The 18,043-nt window shown below is 43.6% G+C and overlaps 1 protein-coding gene across 3 annotated transcripts in view; it reads right to left on the minus strand.

The window, feature by feature from the left end:
• MYOM1 (myomesin 1) overlaps positions 1-18,043 on the minus strand; it is a 157,122-nt gene that overhangs the window by 84,115 nt on the left and 54,964 nt on the right. For 2 of the 3 annotated variants that reach the window (XM_045004129.1, XM_045004130.1), the window contains 2 exons: positions 16,654-17,272; positions 3,022-3,159 (listed from right to left, as the gene is read on the minus strand). In XM_045004129.1, coding sequence (XP_044860064.1) covers positions 3,022-3,159; positions 16,654-17,272 — 757 coding nt within the window. Of the gene's footprint in view, positions 1-3,021; positions 3,160-16,653; positions 17,273-17,913; positions 18,007-18,043 lie in introns of those variants that run through there. The other variant, XM_045004131.1, reaches the window with a different exon arrangement.

The following is an 18,043-nucleotide window of genomic DNA, read 5'->3' on the forward strand; positions in this document are numbered from 1 at the left end:
GTGAATTTTTACAGCAGAATTTGAAACCCCTGAAAACAGAGGGAACAGTGGAAACATTATTGAAACAGTACCACAGCCAATATAATTGCACTGTAGAATGGCTAGAATGCTGACCTTTTTAAGTACCTACTCCTTGTACAAACTATCTGTGCATGGGAAACTGTGGATTGGTTTCACAGGAGAATTTAGGTCTGATTTATAACATGCACATGGTTCAATAAGAATAAATACTTGACGCTATTGCAACATATCACTTCCACAATCCTGGCACACAAACATCAATATGATGCCAACAAATTCACAAAAACAAAAACACGTGATAAAATGCCTACTTGGACACTTAATGACCATCATGTGCCTTTTAAAACTCTTAAACTAATTCAAAATCACAGTGCTGGCCAACAAAATGGCCCCAAAGCATTCACAACATTCTGAGTTGCCATGTGCAGGAAATAGGGTCGACAATTGGTAGTAGTATAATATCATCATAATAATTGTACTGATGATAATATTTTGGAATTCTATAGCACCTTTTATTTTAGGATTTCCAGGTGCAGTACAGACAGAAATTAATTAAGCTTCAGAACTCCTTTCTGAGTTAGGAACTATTATACTAATTTTACAAACAAGTAAAATGAATTACAGAGTGGTTGTGACTTGCCCCAAATCAGATAACCCAGTAGTAAAGCAAAGCAAAGTAAAGCAAATCAGGAGTAATGTCATCCAGTTGCTGGACAACACTTCCTTCCAAAAGGAGGAATAAAGCCTGTATTTGTAAAGGTTAGGCACACCTAAAAGGAGACATGTTTGTCTTGGAGAGATGGGGAAGCAGCTAATGGAACATGCCAAAAGGCAACACTCTTTAAAACAGCCCAGTTAGCTGAGGACAGGTTTACACTACTACTGAAGTCAATCTAACTTGCATCGCTCAGGAGTATGAAAAAGACATCCCCTCAGTGGCGCAAGTTACAGCAACTTAAGCACTGTCCACATTGGCGCTATGTTGGCGGGAGAGTGTCTCCCGCCTACATAACTTCCGCCTCTTGTGGAGGTGGAGTAATTATGCCAATGGGTGAGCACTCTCCCAGCAGCTTCGAGTGGCTTCACCAGACATGCTACAGCGGTGCAACTTCTAGTGTAGACCTGCCCTAAGTCACATAGTGCCATAAATCGTAAGTAGCCTTAAAGGAGATTTATTGCAAATTGTGCATGAAATTTTAAATTTATCTATTTCCATCATGGGAGACATACTTAAAACTCCAAAATAGTGCTTTGTAGGGGGCATATATCTTTGTATCTTAGTTGAATTAAAGAGCAGTGAATCTCTGGCATGGAGGAGTAGGAAAGGTAAAAGAAAAATGGCTCTTGGATTTGGAGATAATGGGAGGGGATAGAACAAGAAAGAAAACCTCTGGGCTAGAGATGCCTTATCTCAAAAACAGGGTATTAAAAAGGCAAAAGCAAATGTGTCCCACTAACGAGATGAAAATCTGAATTCCACACAAAAGCATGAGGTTACACACACAGTAGAAGTGCTACAATTTACAAGTGTAAATTCAGCAGTAGCCCATGATACCACTGAATTTCACACCTACTCCCATCAGGGAACACTTTTCACATAGCAACCACTCCACATCTGACCTCTCAATCCTCATCCTGAAAGGAAACGTGCACAACACCTTCAACAGATGAGCCTGGGAACTTAAATTCATAACTCCACCGGACAATAACAGAGAGATTTAACAGCGACATTGGTTTTATGGCCCTTTGCAACAACTTACAACACATGCTGCTGCCCACTGACCCTCCATTGTCCTACAATCCTACAAGTATGAATTACTTCATTTTATGTGGCCTCCTACAATATTTGTGAACCCTTTATGATTAATCTGTCCAACCTTGTATTTAGCTTGGACACTCTAGTTTCCTTCTCCAGACCTGAAGAAGAGCTTGTGAAACTCAAAAGCTTGTCCCTTCCACCGACAGAAGTTGGTCCAATAAAAGATATTACTTCATCTACCTTGTCTCTCACACATCATAAATGTCATGTGAAAAGCACAGCTTCGCAGGAGACATAAAAGCTAAACAGAGGTGTGTATTTGACAACAAATGGGCTTTTCTCCTGATCTCCAATCACGAGTTAGTTTTCCATGACCTGTCCTGGTATGAATAAACCTGAACAAATGGCTATGCCTGGACTGTCATTATCTCATAATAAATCATTACACCATATCCCAGGAAAGTCTCCATGTTTGCCTTGGTTTTGGCTACTATGTGAAGTTCACATTCAGATTTACTTAGGACATTGCTGCAGCAGAAATTTATCACATCAATAGCAGACATGATATAAATACCACCAGTACCTGGGAGAATTAGAGTTGATTATGTTGGACTTAAGATCTTAATTAGTTTTATCATTAACATTTTTTCCTCTACCAGGGCAAAACATGACCAAGTTTTTTCAATTTTGCCATATTTAACACTGACTTGATAAGAGACATTTAAATTATAGAGAAAATCTTTAAACTAGAAAAGCCAACAAAATTGTGTGTACAAACTTGTTTCTCAGATTTCGAGGAACATGACCCTTCAAATTCACCACAGATTCACAGATGTGAAAAGCCAGAAAAGACATTATGATGATCTAATCTGACCTATTGCATAGAATTTTACTCAGTAATTCCTGCATCAAGCCCAGTTTTCATGGCTAAATGTCCATAACTCTCTTTCCTTCTCATAGGAAATAAGGTGTGAACAGTCCAAATAACAAGGGCACAAAACTAAATCAGAATACCTGAGTTTCCTTTCTGCCTTTGTCACTGACACATTCAGTGACCGGGGGCAAGACACTTAACTTCTGTGTGTTTCCTCATATGTAAAGTAGAGAAAACTAACCCATCTTTTTTAAAGCATTTTGATGTTGATAGATAAAAAAAGAGATGGATTATTAATTATTATCATAAGGAATATTTTATAAATTAACAAGGACACCAAGAAAAAGGGAAAGGAAAACAAACATACCGTCCTGTGAACACTGGTACTACATAGTCAATGGCTTTATTTTCTTTCTCCTCAGAGAATAAACTCTGCTTTGCCCTCTTTGCTTTGGGACTCAACTTATAGGATCGATCTTCTATCATTATATTGGAATCTTTTAGTCTGAAATAAAAGCCACATTATTAGACTCACAAAGAAAATTGGGAAGCTGTTGAAAAAAACATTCAGAAAACTAGAAGAAATACTAGGCATTTTATAATAATTTAAGCTCTCGTAAGCTTTCTTAACAAACAATTATGATGTTTCAGTTACCAAGTTTTCAAAATCCATTTTATCTCACTGTTCATTAAAGGTGTCAAAGTGATGGGCCTTGAAATTAAATCCCTCTACGTACGGAGAATGTCCAGCATACCGAGTAGCAATGCACATTTCACCACTCCTGTGAGCTGGGCCTTCTAGAGTTTCTATACCCCTGTCCATGGCTAGTCTGCAGAGCCTGTCAGTCAAGACAGGTGGGTTCCAATTCATGTAACTTGTAATGAGATTTTTTGTGATGTGGATACCTATCTACTAGATCCTAGACTAAGACTACCTCACCTGCTACCAAGGGCCATTGAACATCTAACAAATCCTAAAGAATTCTAATCCTCTGGACTCAATTTAAACCAGTGAACTATAGGTGAAATGCTCTGTATTCTGAAACCAGCCATGAACTTATCTAGTTCCCCTAGCTGGAATAATTTTTGATAAGCAAAACAGTTCAGCGTGCTAATGTTTTTTAAACTATATGTATGCAAACTATATGGCAACATGAATTGCAGTGACTGATGAGACCCTGTACTACTACTATACCATGCTACCCCACTACCAAATAAAGAAATAAAGCAAGCACAATGAATTAATTTGACATTTAATGAAGGAAAAGTAGAGAAGGGGAGAAACAGAGGAAAAGGGAATGCCACAGTTGCAGAATCCATAGATTCCCCTCAACCTTGGACAAGTTTCTGAAGACAGTCAGAATACATTTAAGGCATGGGTAGTCGTACAGTATTTTGATTTATTTTTAAAAGTATCATAATTTAGTTTAAAAATGGAATACAAAATGCCTTCCTGTTTCCAAAAGCACAGGTCCTCCTTACTGATATTTTCAGTATTACACAATACAACAATGAGTATTGAACTTATTATTAGCCATTTTACCCTCATATTCATAATATGCTCCAAAGGTATAAGTCCCAAATAAGCGTCAGCCTTTTCTAAATCCTTGGCTTGTCTACCCACTTGCAATCAGAACGTGCCACAAGAAATCCAAGGATATCCGGTTTTCAGACTGTACGTCGCCAAGATCCATGTTAACACCAGCTATAAATGGCAACCTGAAAGGACTTGACCATAGTTATCAGTCACATCTCAAGTCCAGGTATTTGGTATTGGAACTTTTGGATGAAAACGTAAGATGATCTCCAGATCTATACTGTTAGTGCTAATACATGAAATATTCAGGCATCTATGGGTTTGTGTAGTCTGTAGGTTGAAGCCTGAGTCTAGAAGATAACATAATTTAGAGATGCCAGTACCATAATTTGTATTCCAAGAAGGAACTTCCTGATATTCCAAAATATGTGCTAAATCTCACCCTCACTTGCAATAGTCCTGAAGGGAGAAAAAAATTACAGGCTCCCACAAACTTGGAACAAGCAGCATTGTTCCAGGTTTGGTTGTCAGGCAGAATCTCTCCATAGTACTCAAGAAAGTGCAAGCAGAGATGTACATCTCATCCCTATCTTCAGGGCAAAGATTAGCATGTCCACTGCTACAAACTGCACACATTGACCAAAAAATGGTGGTCATGTCAATTGTTTCTGCTTGAAGTTCTAGCAAATTGCATCTCACAATACATTGCTCCTGGCCACTCTGTGAAACCCTGGAAAGGATTATACCTATATGATAAACTACAAATTACACCTCATATCTACAGTTGTGTCTAAATGGATGGATATATACCACACAAAAATCTATTAAAAGAACATTATTAAGGTTGCAAAGGCAAGCACTCAAAAGTTAGAAAATGCCAGAATTAAGATTGTCCCTCTGAAACATTAATTTGCCCCCTTGCGTGTCTCCATTATAAGACAGTCTTTAATTACATAATCACATGTTTGGGCAACCTGAATAATAGGCAGTGCTACGAACTCTGCCTATAATGTAACAGATATTCATATGCAAAATAGGACTGACTGCATCTTTGCTGCATCTTTGACCATTGCATTTATAGTCCGTTCACTACTGCACTATGTCTGGACTTCTCCTAATGTTTCTCCCATATTCATACACACAAAATGGATTTATTGGATGAAATCACCCTCTGCAGAAAAGCCCAAAGAAGAAGGCTAAGAGTGGGGAGAAAAATTCCGTTCATAGAATTTTCCCAATACCACTCAGATCAGAGACATTTAGGGGATGGTTTCTGCTCCACTAGCCCCCATGCCCTGTGGCATTATGGCTCCTTCTGGAGCTGTAGTGGCATTGGCTGGATTTGCTTGCACTGCTCAGCAGCAGACACAGAGCAAATCCATTAGAAACTCCAAGCTTTATAACTTTCTGAATCAAAATCCAGGCAGAAAAATAGCGTGACCAACAATCTAGACAAAGCAACACAGAGCATGAGAGAGAGTGAAACAAGATATGCAGGAGTATAATGTTAGATAATGTACTCATCTTTAGGATTTGTGGATGATATAATATGAGCATTGCAGCCAACCACAAATGCACGGTGACAAGTCATCAAACAAGTGGTAAAAATATTACATCAAACCCAAAGCATGTTAGTTACTGTTCATAAATGAGCACTGCTCAGAAGGAAAACTAAGTTCTTTACCCACCAAAAAAGTCTTATTCATGTATTATTTAAAAATGGTACAAAACTAGCATCTTGAATTTGAATCCCTTCAAATTTCCTAGGGTTCAGATTTGAAAACCTGGACCTGAACCTGCCTTTTGATTCCTGGTTGTTTCCAAATCTAGAGACCAATTTTGAATTCACATTTAGATTTAACTGAAACATAAGGGAACATCTGTTTTCATCAGATGTCAGGCCCAAAGTGGTGGAAATCTAAGTTCACTCAATTTTTCAGCACCATTAAATCCAACCCAGGCCTTTTCCATCCTTGATTCTTCCTGAAGCACAAACCCAGAACAGTAGTGTGATGGGGAGTTGGCCCAACACTGGCCTCTAAGGGGTTAATAGAGCCCTAGGGAGGCTTTGCAGGAGGCAGTCAATTAGAGAGGGGCCGAAAGGAACAGCCATTCAGGGCCTGGTAGACTCGTATAAGAAGAGCTGAAGGGCAGAGCAGTCACTTACTCCCTGGAGCTTAAGGAGGGAGGACTGGGTGCCTGGCAGGCAGAAAGAAGCTAGCACCCTGGACAGAACAGTGCTGCTAGCAGGGACTGGGGGAGCTAGAGACCTCTCCTGGCTGGCTGCTGGGATTTGCAGGCTGAGTCCCTGAGGCAAGGGCAAAGAGGGTGCTGGGGTCATGGGGAAGTGGCCAGACCAGTGGCTGCAGTTGCCACTGGGGAAATGGTGGGACAGTTGGACTGCAGCACTTACCCTTGGAATAGGGGAGCACACATTGTGACATGGCCGGAGGGCTGTGTCATGAAGAGGATACCGCAGTCCTTGGAGTGACATGGGTCCAGGAGCAGGTGACAGCAGGCAATGCACCATCTGGAGAGGGCATACTAGCCTGCAGAGCTAATCCCCAAGATGAACAGCAGGACAGCATGGTGATTGAAGCCCTGTCACACCTAACCTAAACCTAACCTTGATTCAGAACTGAACCTCACTTCCTTGGCTCATATCTAATTCTAGTCAAGTCTTTTCTCAAACCAGACTGTGCACCAGACTACAAGCCAGACTCTGTACCCACACAAGGAATTTGGGAGGGGGAGCATAAAGAGCCCCATTACTTCCATGTTGCAGGTTATTCACATCACATGTCATAATGCTGTTGGGAGAACAAGCACCAAGAGGCTGCTACTCCTCTTCCCATAAAGTGGGTGGGGATGACCCTTGGTGGAGCCTTGGTGTGGAAGGGAAAGTAAAGTAACACAAATATAGGTATAAAAAGGCTCACAGAAGGCTTTAGAGCTATAGTAAAAATACAGGCCCATTAATCTATGGCTCAAAGCACTTTGCCGAGTGGAGTACAATGATTGTCAGATAGGCAGAAAAAACAGCATATGAAGAATGACTACAATCAAATTATATTTAAAAGGGGTAAAAATTACTTGTATTTGAGACTACCACTGTCCTTCCCTTTGCTTTACTTGTGATTTCTTTTTCCAAGTATCTTTGTCTTCCCTAACTGTAACTCTCTAAAATAAAATGAGTTTGCAAAGATAAAATAAATTGCATACTCCATTTCCTATCAGGTGATGTAAGTGTGCCTTTAAATATTTGCATTTGTATTTGAATATTTCCTCTTTTATTTTCTCTACAACTGGTATTACTGAAAAGGTCAGTTCCATTTCTGCAGGCCCCGCAGGTACTGCAGATTCATGTCAGGAATTTCCATTACAATGTGTAGTCCTGGCCAGCAGGAATGGACCTGAGATTTTCATTGAGAGCCATTGCACATGATAAAAATATCACACATACCCCTGCCCTGCCTTAAATTTTCCACTCACTGCCTTTAACTAAATCGACTGAGCTGAATCTCCCGTGAGAGCTACCTCCTACAGTCTCTTTTGCGACAGGTAGCATTCAGTGTAGTGGTAGTTGTGCCAGTCCCAGGATATTAGAGATAAGATGGGTGAGGAACATCTTTCACTGGTTGGTCCAATATCTCACCCATCTTGTCTCTCTTTTGCTACAGAAAGCTGTGATTATTCCCTGTATCCTTTTGACCAGACTATGGTCTGCCCCTGTGAGAGTAAGAAAAGCACTGGAGCTGTCACCTTTCTTGTGCCCCCTGTCTAAGGGCCCCTGTGCTCTCCGGAGTGGCAGATAAGAGACACCACTCTATTGTAGAGTATACCAATGGGATTCCTTAGTCCAGCTACTGGACCCACACCAACCCTATAATTCTTCCTGGCTTTTGTTATCCACAGACTAACTACTTTAACAATCTGCACTTCCTAAACCCTGGCCTGGAGTAAACAATCAGAGAAAGACTGACTGTAGTGCATGTGCTAGGGATGCTTGCTACCTCAAAGTGGCTCCTCACAATGCCTCCTTTTGCTCCGCTTGGAGCAGTGCATCTCCTTACCTGCCCCAGGCACAGGCCTGTTCCTGTGGGATCTAGTCTGTCCCTTTACAGTATTGAAAAGCTTCAAACAGCAAAGGAACTGTACTGAAGAGCTGAATAAACATGTTTCAGGCTTTCACTGAGGCTTTCTGGGCAAGAAAACCCAGAACTGGGCTTCATTTTCTTTCCTAATCTTCATACCATTCATTAGCTTCCATTCCATGCAAAGTGGGCTACATGAAGGACTAACACAGGAGCACATTCAAATTGAGTTGTTTGCATATGAAGACAAATCTGGTATCACTGCACCTCCTGGTGCCTTTTTGGTTATTCACAATCTTTATTATAGTGCTCTATAATAAGTAAATTCTGTCTGTAGTCACCATTTAGCTGGCCTAAGAAAGAGGCCTCTACCATCTTGAAAATAGATTCCAGAAATCTTGCCCTTTGTTTCAACAAGTTGTGACCAAAGCTTTTACTTGATATGTGCAACAGAGTCTCCCTGGAGAAGAACCTAGCAGACCAACATTGCTCTCTGATTTCACAGAGGAACACTACCATCACCTTTGAATAGCTCTCAGCCTAATTTGATCTCCCAAACTAATATATGTATGTTTTATCCAGGTCAGACGCTATCTGTAATCCGTTATCAGGGTTGTGACCTGAGCTTACTGTCCTCATTTCTGGATATAGTTTTCAAAATTTTCAGTGTGTTTATAATATTAACGCCAGTGTTTCTCAGTTGCTCAGATTCACTGAACTTACCCCTGAAATGGGAGCAGAACTAGAGTTGTCCCTAAAGACGTAAACCCAGATGTAATCCTATATAGATGTAAAAACAGGGTAGCTATCAATGTGAACTTCTACCCAGTTCTCATAACAGAAGCCCAATCTGAGATCATTGCACAGTGCCTTTGTACCCCAAGCTGTAGCTTTGCTTTGGTATCTTGCCCCCAGATAAATGTACTAAATAGAAATCTACCCTATGTGATTTGTCTTGTCATTCTTTCTGCGCCTGTAAGGGCAGATTTTCCAATCCTCACAAGTGAAGACTGGGTACAATGGGGGTCGGAGTGCTCAGGGAACTGATTGCAGCTCCTTGATCCTGAGCTGCCAGCCCCAACACAAGTTAGAGCTGCAGGGGAGCAAGTCTAACCTGACCTTACACCGATGGAGAATCAGGCAGCCTAACCCCAGCTTCCCCCCAGAACACCCTTCCCTCCCCTTATACCAAGGGTGGGGAGTGCATCTGGTATAGGAGATAGCAGAGCCACTTCTGCTAGCAGAGTTCCCCTGTGCAATGGAAATTCTCCTTGGATCATCTCCAGCCGCTTTTAAGTCCACTTTGCAGTGTTTACGTTTACATGGTGCAAAAAGGACATAGTAGACTAGAGAATTGGCTATAGACTAAAAAAAAAAAAAAAAAAGTGAAGCCTCATCAGACACATGTGAGAACCAGTCTCTTCCAGATGGATGAGAAGCACTCTTTTTATTATATTCATTTTAACTTCTTGACAGATTCATCATGCGGCCAGGTCACATTGCTGATCAGTGGCTATATTGTTTGCACACATTGCTTTCATGAAGCAGGTCTCATGAAAACATTTTCTGGCTCTGCCTGACACTTTTGTAAGCTAGCTCTTTTTAACCCTCACCTATAATAAACTAATGGATGGGGGTAGTGCCAACAGAGATTTCAAGATTACTCATTTATCTTCTTATGTTTCTCACAGATACTAATGCATATTAGTTACTCAACTCTGCACTGATCCTAGTTTCATTACTTTGCTCATGACATATATTTGTTGTTGACAGAAGCATTAATTGCACATACTGAAGAAAACACCCTGTTTTTCTGTTTGTTTGGTTTGTTTCAGTCATGTCCCCATGATCATTATTTTTCTGCAAATAAGTAAAAGTGTTTCAAGCTCAAGCCTTGCCAAATATTTTGTATTTTCTCTTGAAGTAAACCTCTGACCCATGCTGTGGTTAATAAAAAGTCTACAGCACAACTTCCTTGGCACTGGATTATTAGCTGCTGTCAGTGAACAATATGGTGTCATCCATGAAAAATACACCTGAAAAACCACTGAAATCTTGCACACAAATTTGAACGATTAAGCCTTCAATGTAAGAAAATAAGTGGGATTAGTCTAGCTCTGCCATTATACAGACATAAAGGGCAGAGCTGGTGGTGATGCCTATCGGTAAAGTTGCCTAACACTTTCCATTCTAAACCTTGGGTTTTAGTTGTTTATAATTTGGACAAACTGTAACCATTAAGGCTGAAATTCTCCATACTTGGTCTCTGCCTGAGGCTGAATATCTTTGGATAGTTTCACTGAAAATGATTCAACCATTTCCAAAAACAATACTAGCAAACAACAGGCAGTTTTGCCAATGTTAATTTTTTCCTCTTCATTTCTTCAAATTGCTCTAGTACATCCATGCTTTGGATCAGGGAAACGTAATCTGGTGGTGTTTGAGGTGTCACCAGGGTGTCAGAGAGATGACTTTCTTTTGGTCCCCCTGAAAATCTACCCAGATTTGACTGAGTTAAAAGTGTAACAGATTGTGCTGTATGTGGTCAGGCGTGGGGGTGGAGACGAGAGTTCAGACAAACAGTTACAGCTGGATCCAGGGTGGGCAGAGTATAGGAAATGAAGGTCAGTATTGGAGGGACAGAAGCCAGTGCTGAAGGGTAAACCAGAGTCATAAGCCAGAGGCGGAGTCAGTGATCAGTATTGGAAACAGAAGCCAAATGCCAGAACCAAAAGGTCAACCAGAGTCATAAATCAGAGGCAGAGCCAGGGATTAAAGCTGTAAATCTGAAGGGAGCAGGAACTGGAAGCAGGCTGGAGCAGGGACTGAAAACAAGGGCAAGCACAGCTGTGGGTATGGTACTTAGAGAGCAGCCACTGAGCCGCTGTGGGGTGAGGGTGGGGGCAGGCTTATAAGCAGGACTACCAGTCCTACAGCCAATCAGGTGCGGTGACCATTCTGTCAGTTCCAAAGCATCAGACCAGTGGTCCCCAACCTTTTCGTCTGGTGGGTACCAGACGAAGGACCGTGGCAGCAGTGGAGCACCTGCCAAAATGCCGCCAAATTTCTGCAGCATTTCGGCGGCGACGCCTCTCGATGATGTCACTTGCCGCTGACAAGTGACATCATTGAGAGGCATCGCCGCCGAAACACTGAAGAAATTCGGCGGCATTTCGGCGGATGCTCCACCACTGGCCAGGACGCAGGCGCATTTAGATGCCCCCACGGGCGCCATCGCACCCGCAGGCACCGCGTTGGGGACCCCTGAATTAGAACATAAGAATGGCTCCAGAGGTCTCAAGTTCACCGACAACCAGGGTCTGTCAGCATTACAAGTGGGGGCTTGGAGCTATTGCATGAGGCTCTACTGCATGATCTAAAAGCCACATGACTCTTAGCCAAGGCTGTAGCAGACTCACGAATCACTAGCTGGACTAGGTGCCACTAGAGGACAGAGCGCCACACGAAGCAGATATGGGTTACATACTTCCCCTAGCTGAGGAAGTGTGTCCTGAGCTTCAGAGACTTCCCAGTTGATATCCTGGGTGGGCCTAGTCAAAATACATGGGTTCTGGAGCAGGTGCATTGTTGAGGAGGGGAAGGCCTGGGTGTTGTCAGGGCTCACAGGGTTGGGTCACTTTCATGGTGCTGCTCAGGAAGGCAGTTGTCAATTCTGATACATAGGTTGATCAGGTTGTGAGACAGGATGGCAGCTCAACCCACATCAGTGCATCCTTTGTATCATCGTTCGGCCCAATCTGAAATGGATGACGCTGCACAGTCTCATTCCATGTGGTGTTCACAGAAAGGTGATGGAATTTGGCAGCGTATTGGTGGCTGATTGACACCCTTGTTGTAGTGCTTGCGGCACAGCTTCAGCAGTTTGGGTGTGGTGAGGGTCACTGAAGAGAACCAACATGGCCTGAAAGAACTGCTTCAACTGACCCAGGAGGGGGATGTACCGTTTCAAGTTGGGAGGCCCAGGCCAAGGTTTCCCCAGTGAGCAGACTAATGATGAGCCCTACTCAGGCCTGCTTTGTGTGGAACAACTGGGGGTGTAACAAGAAGAGGAACCTGAATAGATTTAGGAAACCTCAGAACTGACTACAATTACCACTAAACTTGTCTGGGAGTAGGACCTTTGGCTCCTGGCGGGCAAGAGCCAGGGTTGATAGTGAAGCCTCCTGGGCTTGTAGGGCCACACTGTGCACCTGCAAGTTCTGTATGGGCCCCCACCAGCTCCGCCAGGGAAAAACTGGCCTGAGCGGGTCCATGCCGGCAATATGGGTCCTTAGCCTTTGTATTGAGGCGGCTCAAACTATAGCTGACTGGGCCATGGGTGGTCAGGTTTAGTGGTGGAAGCAAGAGTTCGGCCTACCAGTTAGAACTGGGTCCAGGATGGGCAGAGTCCAGGAAACAGGCCAAGAGTCAGTACTGAAGGGACAGAAGCCAAATGCCCGAGCTGGGTAACCCAGAGGTGGAGCCAGGGTTCAGTACTGGAGAGGCAGAAGCCAAATGCCAGAACTGGAGGGTCAACCAGAGTGGTAAGTCATGCAGAGTTGGGGATTGAAGCCAGAAGTCTGAAGCCAGAGGGGAGCAGGGACTGGAACAAGGGCAAGCACAGCTGCAGGCACAGTATGCATTGAGCAGCTGCTGATCTGCTGTCAGGGCCAGGATTATAAGCAGGGCTTCTAAACCAGCAGCCAGTCAGGGGCTGTGGCCACTCTGTCAGTTCCCAGGCAGTGCGGATTGGCTCATGGCTCTCTAGCACTGAAGTTAGTCAGGGAGCAGGCCAGCAGTTGGTCCTAGCTGATCTGGTCCCTGTCAATAAGCCTCTGAAAATTGTCATTTCTCCATACTCAGCAAAGCTTGGTAGAAGCATGCTGCTAAAACTGACAAGCATTCCATTTACACTGAGCATGATCCAGCCCCACAAAACTCTCTACAGTATATGCCAAATGAACGGAGAATGCTTTCTGCACCACTGAGCCTCCTACATTAGTTTTCAGCCTGTGGTCAATGGACCTCTGGGGGTCTGCAGCCTATGTCTAAGATTTCCAAAGGGATCCGCATCTCCATTTGAAATTTGTTAGGGGTCCGCAAATGAAAAAAGGTTGAAAACCACTGTCCTACATGACAGGCATCTGGGGATCAGGTCAAATGCTGTGCAATCCACTCTGCATCTCAGCATACCTTTCCTGACACATCCCCTACACACAGTGAGGTATGCAGGTACCATAGACTGTCTCTCAAGGAATCCTTGGCTGCCCCTGTAGTAATGCTTTCTGAACATGAGAACATAATGGCCATCCTGGGTCAGACCAGTGGTCCATCTGGCCCAGTATCCTTGTCTTTCAACAATGGCCAGTGCCAGGTGCTTCAGAGAGAATGAACTATCGAGGGCAACTATCGAGTGATCCATCCCCTCTCATCCAGTCCCAGCTTCTGGCAGTCAGAGATTTAGGGACCCTCAGAGCCTTGGTTGCATTCCTGATCATCTTTTCTAATGGCCATTGATGAACATATCCTCCATGAACATATCTAATTCTTTTTAACCGAGTTATACTTTTGGCCTTCACAACCTCCCTTGGCAATGAGTTCCAGAAGTTGACAGTGTGCTGTGTGAAGAAGTACTTTCTTATATTTGTTTTAAACCTGCTGCCTGTTAATTTCATTGGGTGACCCCTGGTTCTTGTGTTATGTGAAGGGGTAAATAACACTTCACTTACTCACTTTCTTGACACAATTCATGATTTTACAGACCTCTATCATATCCCTATGTTAGTCACCTCTTTTCTAAGATGAACAATCCTAATCTTTTTAATTTCTCCTTACGTGGAAGCTGTTTCATACCCCTAATCATTTTCATTGCCCTTCTCTGTACCTTTTCCCATTCTAATATGGCTACTTTGTGCTACTGAGGCAGTGTAAAGAAGCCACAGGAGGGGTGAGAATCTGGTCCTATGAGTATGGCCTGCAGTGCAAGTACGCTGGTACACTCCGGTACACCGTACCAGCAAGTTATTTATAGCCAGTACAGCGTATCGGAAAGACACAGGAGGAGTTGGCAGCCCCACACCTCCTCTGGCGTGGCTGTACCACCCCCAGCCCTTTCACAGAACTGCCTCTCCTCCAGCTCCATCGATACAGCAGCAGCCCCAGGGGAGGACAGGGCTGGGGGGTGGCGCTGGAGGTGGTACAGCCACCAGAGGAGCTGCTGACATTCTGCTCCTTTTCCCTGCTGCCCCTCCCCACGGGGAAAGGAGCAGAACCCCCAGCCCCGCACCCCCCTGCCCTGTCCTCTGGCAGGGCTGCTGCTGTACAGAGGGAGACGCAGCTCTGTGGAAAGACGGGAGTGGGGCTGGGGGTTCTGCTCTTTTCCCAGCATGGAGGGGCAGCGGGGAAAAGGAGCAGAATGCCGGCAGCTCCTCCGGCAGCTGTACCACCCCCAGCCCTATCCTCTGGCAGGGCTGCTGCTGTAGTACGAGGATGGAGATGCAGCTCCATGGAAGGGCAGGGCATGGGGCTGGGGCTTCTGCTCCTTTCCTTGCTGTGGATCCTGGGAGAGCCCTGAAAGGAGCAGAACACCAGCAACTCCTCTCTGACACAGCTGTACGCCTCCAGCCCTGCCCCCCAGCGGGGCTGCTGTACAGACAGAGGAGATGCAGCTGCGTGGAAGGGCAGGGGCTGGGGGTGGGGCTGGTACAGCCATGCTGGAGGAGCTGCCAGCATGGGGCTGCCCAGTGGCCCCATGTTCTGCTCCTTTCCCAAAGTCTCTGGTGCAGCAGGAGGAGGACAGAGCCCCCCGCTCTCCCATAGGTAACGTGGGATGGATCATGGGGAGGGGATGGGGAGAGCCTGGGGGCTCCAGGCTGGGGGTGGGGAGGAGTCATATGGATGGTCACGTGGGTACGTCACATGCCCCCCTTAGCTAGTGCCCCCACCCGTACCAGCAAGAAATGGATTTTACTTGCACCACTGAGTATGACAGAGTCTAAAGGATCCAGTTTGGATAATATAAGAACTGATGCGAGCATAAGATCATAAGAACATAAGAACGGCCATACTGAGTCAGACCGATGGTCCATCTAACCCTGTATCCTGTCTTCTGACAGTGGCAGGTGCCGGACGCTTCAGAGGGAATGAACAGAACAGGGCAATTATCCCATCAGCTAGTTCCCACTTCTGGCAGTGAGAGTCTTAAGGACATGGGGTTGTGTCCCTGACCATCTTGGCTAATAGCCATTGATGGACCTATCCTCCATAAATTTAGCTCAAAATTCAAATGGCATATTTTTTCCCAAGATAGGCTTAAGCTACACAATTAAAATCTAGATTTGTATTTAGAATCCAGTGTCATGCATCAGCCCGTTATAAGAACAGGGGTTATTTAAAAATTTCTGATCTAGATCTATATTTGGGTTTGGATTTGGGGGTTAGTATGGCTTTTAAAAGCTATTGGCAACTGGTTTAAAATAGAGCAGCCTGGAAGCCATCATAATATATATGACTTAAAATAAAAATCAAATCTATTTACTCATATGAAAACTTCATAATAACTGGAAACATATTAAGGTTATGTTTCTGTAAGAAAATTGTTAAATGCATTAGGCCAAATTCATTATCTTTGGTGTAACTCTATTGACCTGAGCGTAGAATTCATCCCTAGTGTAACTCCACTGATATCAGAAGAGTTTCACCAAGCATGAATTTGGCCTAACAGATCAAATTCTCCTCTCAAGTACACTGGTGACTTTAATGAGTTTTTACGCTGATGTAATTGAGAGTAGATGTTTTCTGCTATAACTTGATGATCATTTCTTCTGTTGCTAACTGCAGTACTAATCTTGCTTTAATACTATCCTAGCTGCTTTTATTATCACTGAGGTTCCTGAGGCCAGGAAATATAGCACATTCCACTAATCTAATTGTTTAGACAATGTTTTATTATATTATTTCAGTGTCAATTATGATATGTTCTTCTTGCACCTGACAAAAACTTCATGTTGTTTCTGCTTTGAAAATACCAAGCTTCTCAACCAATTTACAGTGTGACAATTTGAACATTAATATGAACTGTGCATATAATGTAAAAACACAGCCATTGCATCTAAGAAGAGCTATCTAGTTATCTATGTTCTTCTTATAGTGGGCCCATCACCACAATACTTCCAACAAGTGGACTAAATTTCTCCCACCTCCCCAGACCTAACTGAAAAGCAGTAAGTATGGAAAATATATTAACATTACTGATTACAGTGCCTGCTCCTGTTGTCAATAGGAGTGTTGACACTGATCTAAGGGAGGCAGATCCAGCAAACAGTTTTTCCCACCATTGCCCCAAAAATATGGCTGTGTTTTGTCCTACCCATGACTGTAGGCTTCAGATCCAAGACTGTAGGCAGCAGACCTCTTACTGAGGGATTCTGATCCAAGACTATCGGCTGCAGACCTCCTACTTAGAGCTGCAGATTCATGATCATAGGCTGCAGACATCTTACTGAGGGATTCTGATCCAAGACTGTAGGCAGCAGCCCTCCTACTGTGAGCTGCAGATTCATGATCATAGGCTGAAGACATCTTACTGAGGGATTCTGATCCAAGACTGTAGGCAGCAGACCTCCTACTGTGAGCTGCAGATCCATGACTGTAGGCTGCAGATCCATGACTGTAGGCTGCAGACTCGTGACCATAGGCTGCTGATCCATGACTGTAGGCTGCTGCAGACTCATGACTATAGGCTGCTGCAGACCCATGGCGGTAGGCGGCAGATCCACGAGTGTAGGCTGTAGACCCATGACTGTAGACAGCAGATTTACGCTTCTCCTCCTTTTGGTACTGGCTCAGAGTGGATTGCAGCTCTTTGTGGCGGTACGCACGGTCATAGTGTTCATGATGTTTCTGGTAGAAAGGTAAAGCCATCATGGTGCCTCCTAACTCACTGTCCACTGCACTTTTCTGCCTGGAAATGCTAAGGTGTGAACAGCCTGAAAAAGAATAGATTAAACAGATGAAAACTCAAATCAGGGAAACCTCTGAATTAACAAATAACATAAAACCTAAAACTTTTCCTTAAGTCAAATCAATGCACTTAGGACAATCTTCATACAATTTTCTTAGGGTTCAGGAAACTCACATGTCATTCATAGGGTTCAGAAATCCTGTTCTGATCTGGAGTCAACCAAGTAATCCCCAGGACTAAATCAAACTATGAAAAAAGAATAGAGTTTTAATGTTCCTATGCCCACTGATGCAACTTAGCCAAAGTCTCACAGCTACATTGTCCTGATAACAAAACTGATAATTTCAGTGGCAAAGTCAACAGCATTGTATTCTTTCAAAAGTTCTCAACTGTCATTAAATATCTGGGTGAAAACCTGTCCCACTGAAGTCAATAACAGTGTTGCTATTGACTTCACTGGGGCCAGAATTTCACCCCCATTTTCATTTTTACCTTCAAAATGTGGCACTAGGGAGACACCTGCCTATTGTCCTCTTTGAGGAAAACTGATGCAAACAAATCACTTAGTTTCTCTCCAATGTCCTTATTTTTCTTGACTGCTCTTTTTACCTCTGGAAATCTAGTGATCCCACTAACTCTTGTGCAGGATCCCCATTTCTAATATACCCTAAAAGTTTTTTCATTCATTTTTATGTCTTTGGCAATTTGCTCTTCATAGTTCCTCTTAACCTTCCTAATTTCATCATACATTTTTCCAGTTATAGTTTATCTTCTGTTACGGGTCTCTGAGGTATCA

Source organism: Mauremys mutica, chromosome 2 (assembly GCF_020497125.1).
Source record: "Mauremys mutica isolate MM-2020 ecotype Southern chromosome 2, ASM2049712v1, whole genome shotgun sequence".
NCBI classification, from domain to species: domain Eukaryota; kingdom Metazoa; phylum Chordata; order Testudines; family Geoemydidae; genus Mauremys; species Mauremys mutica.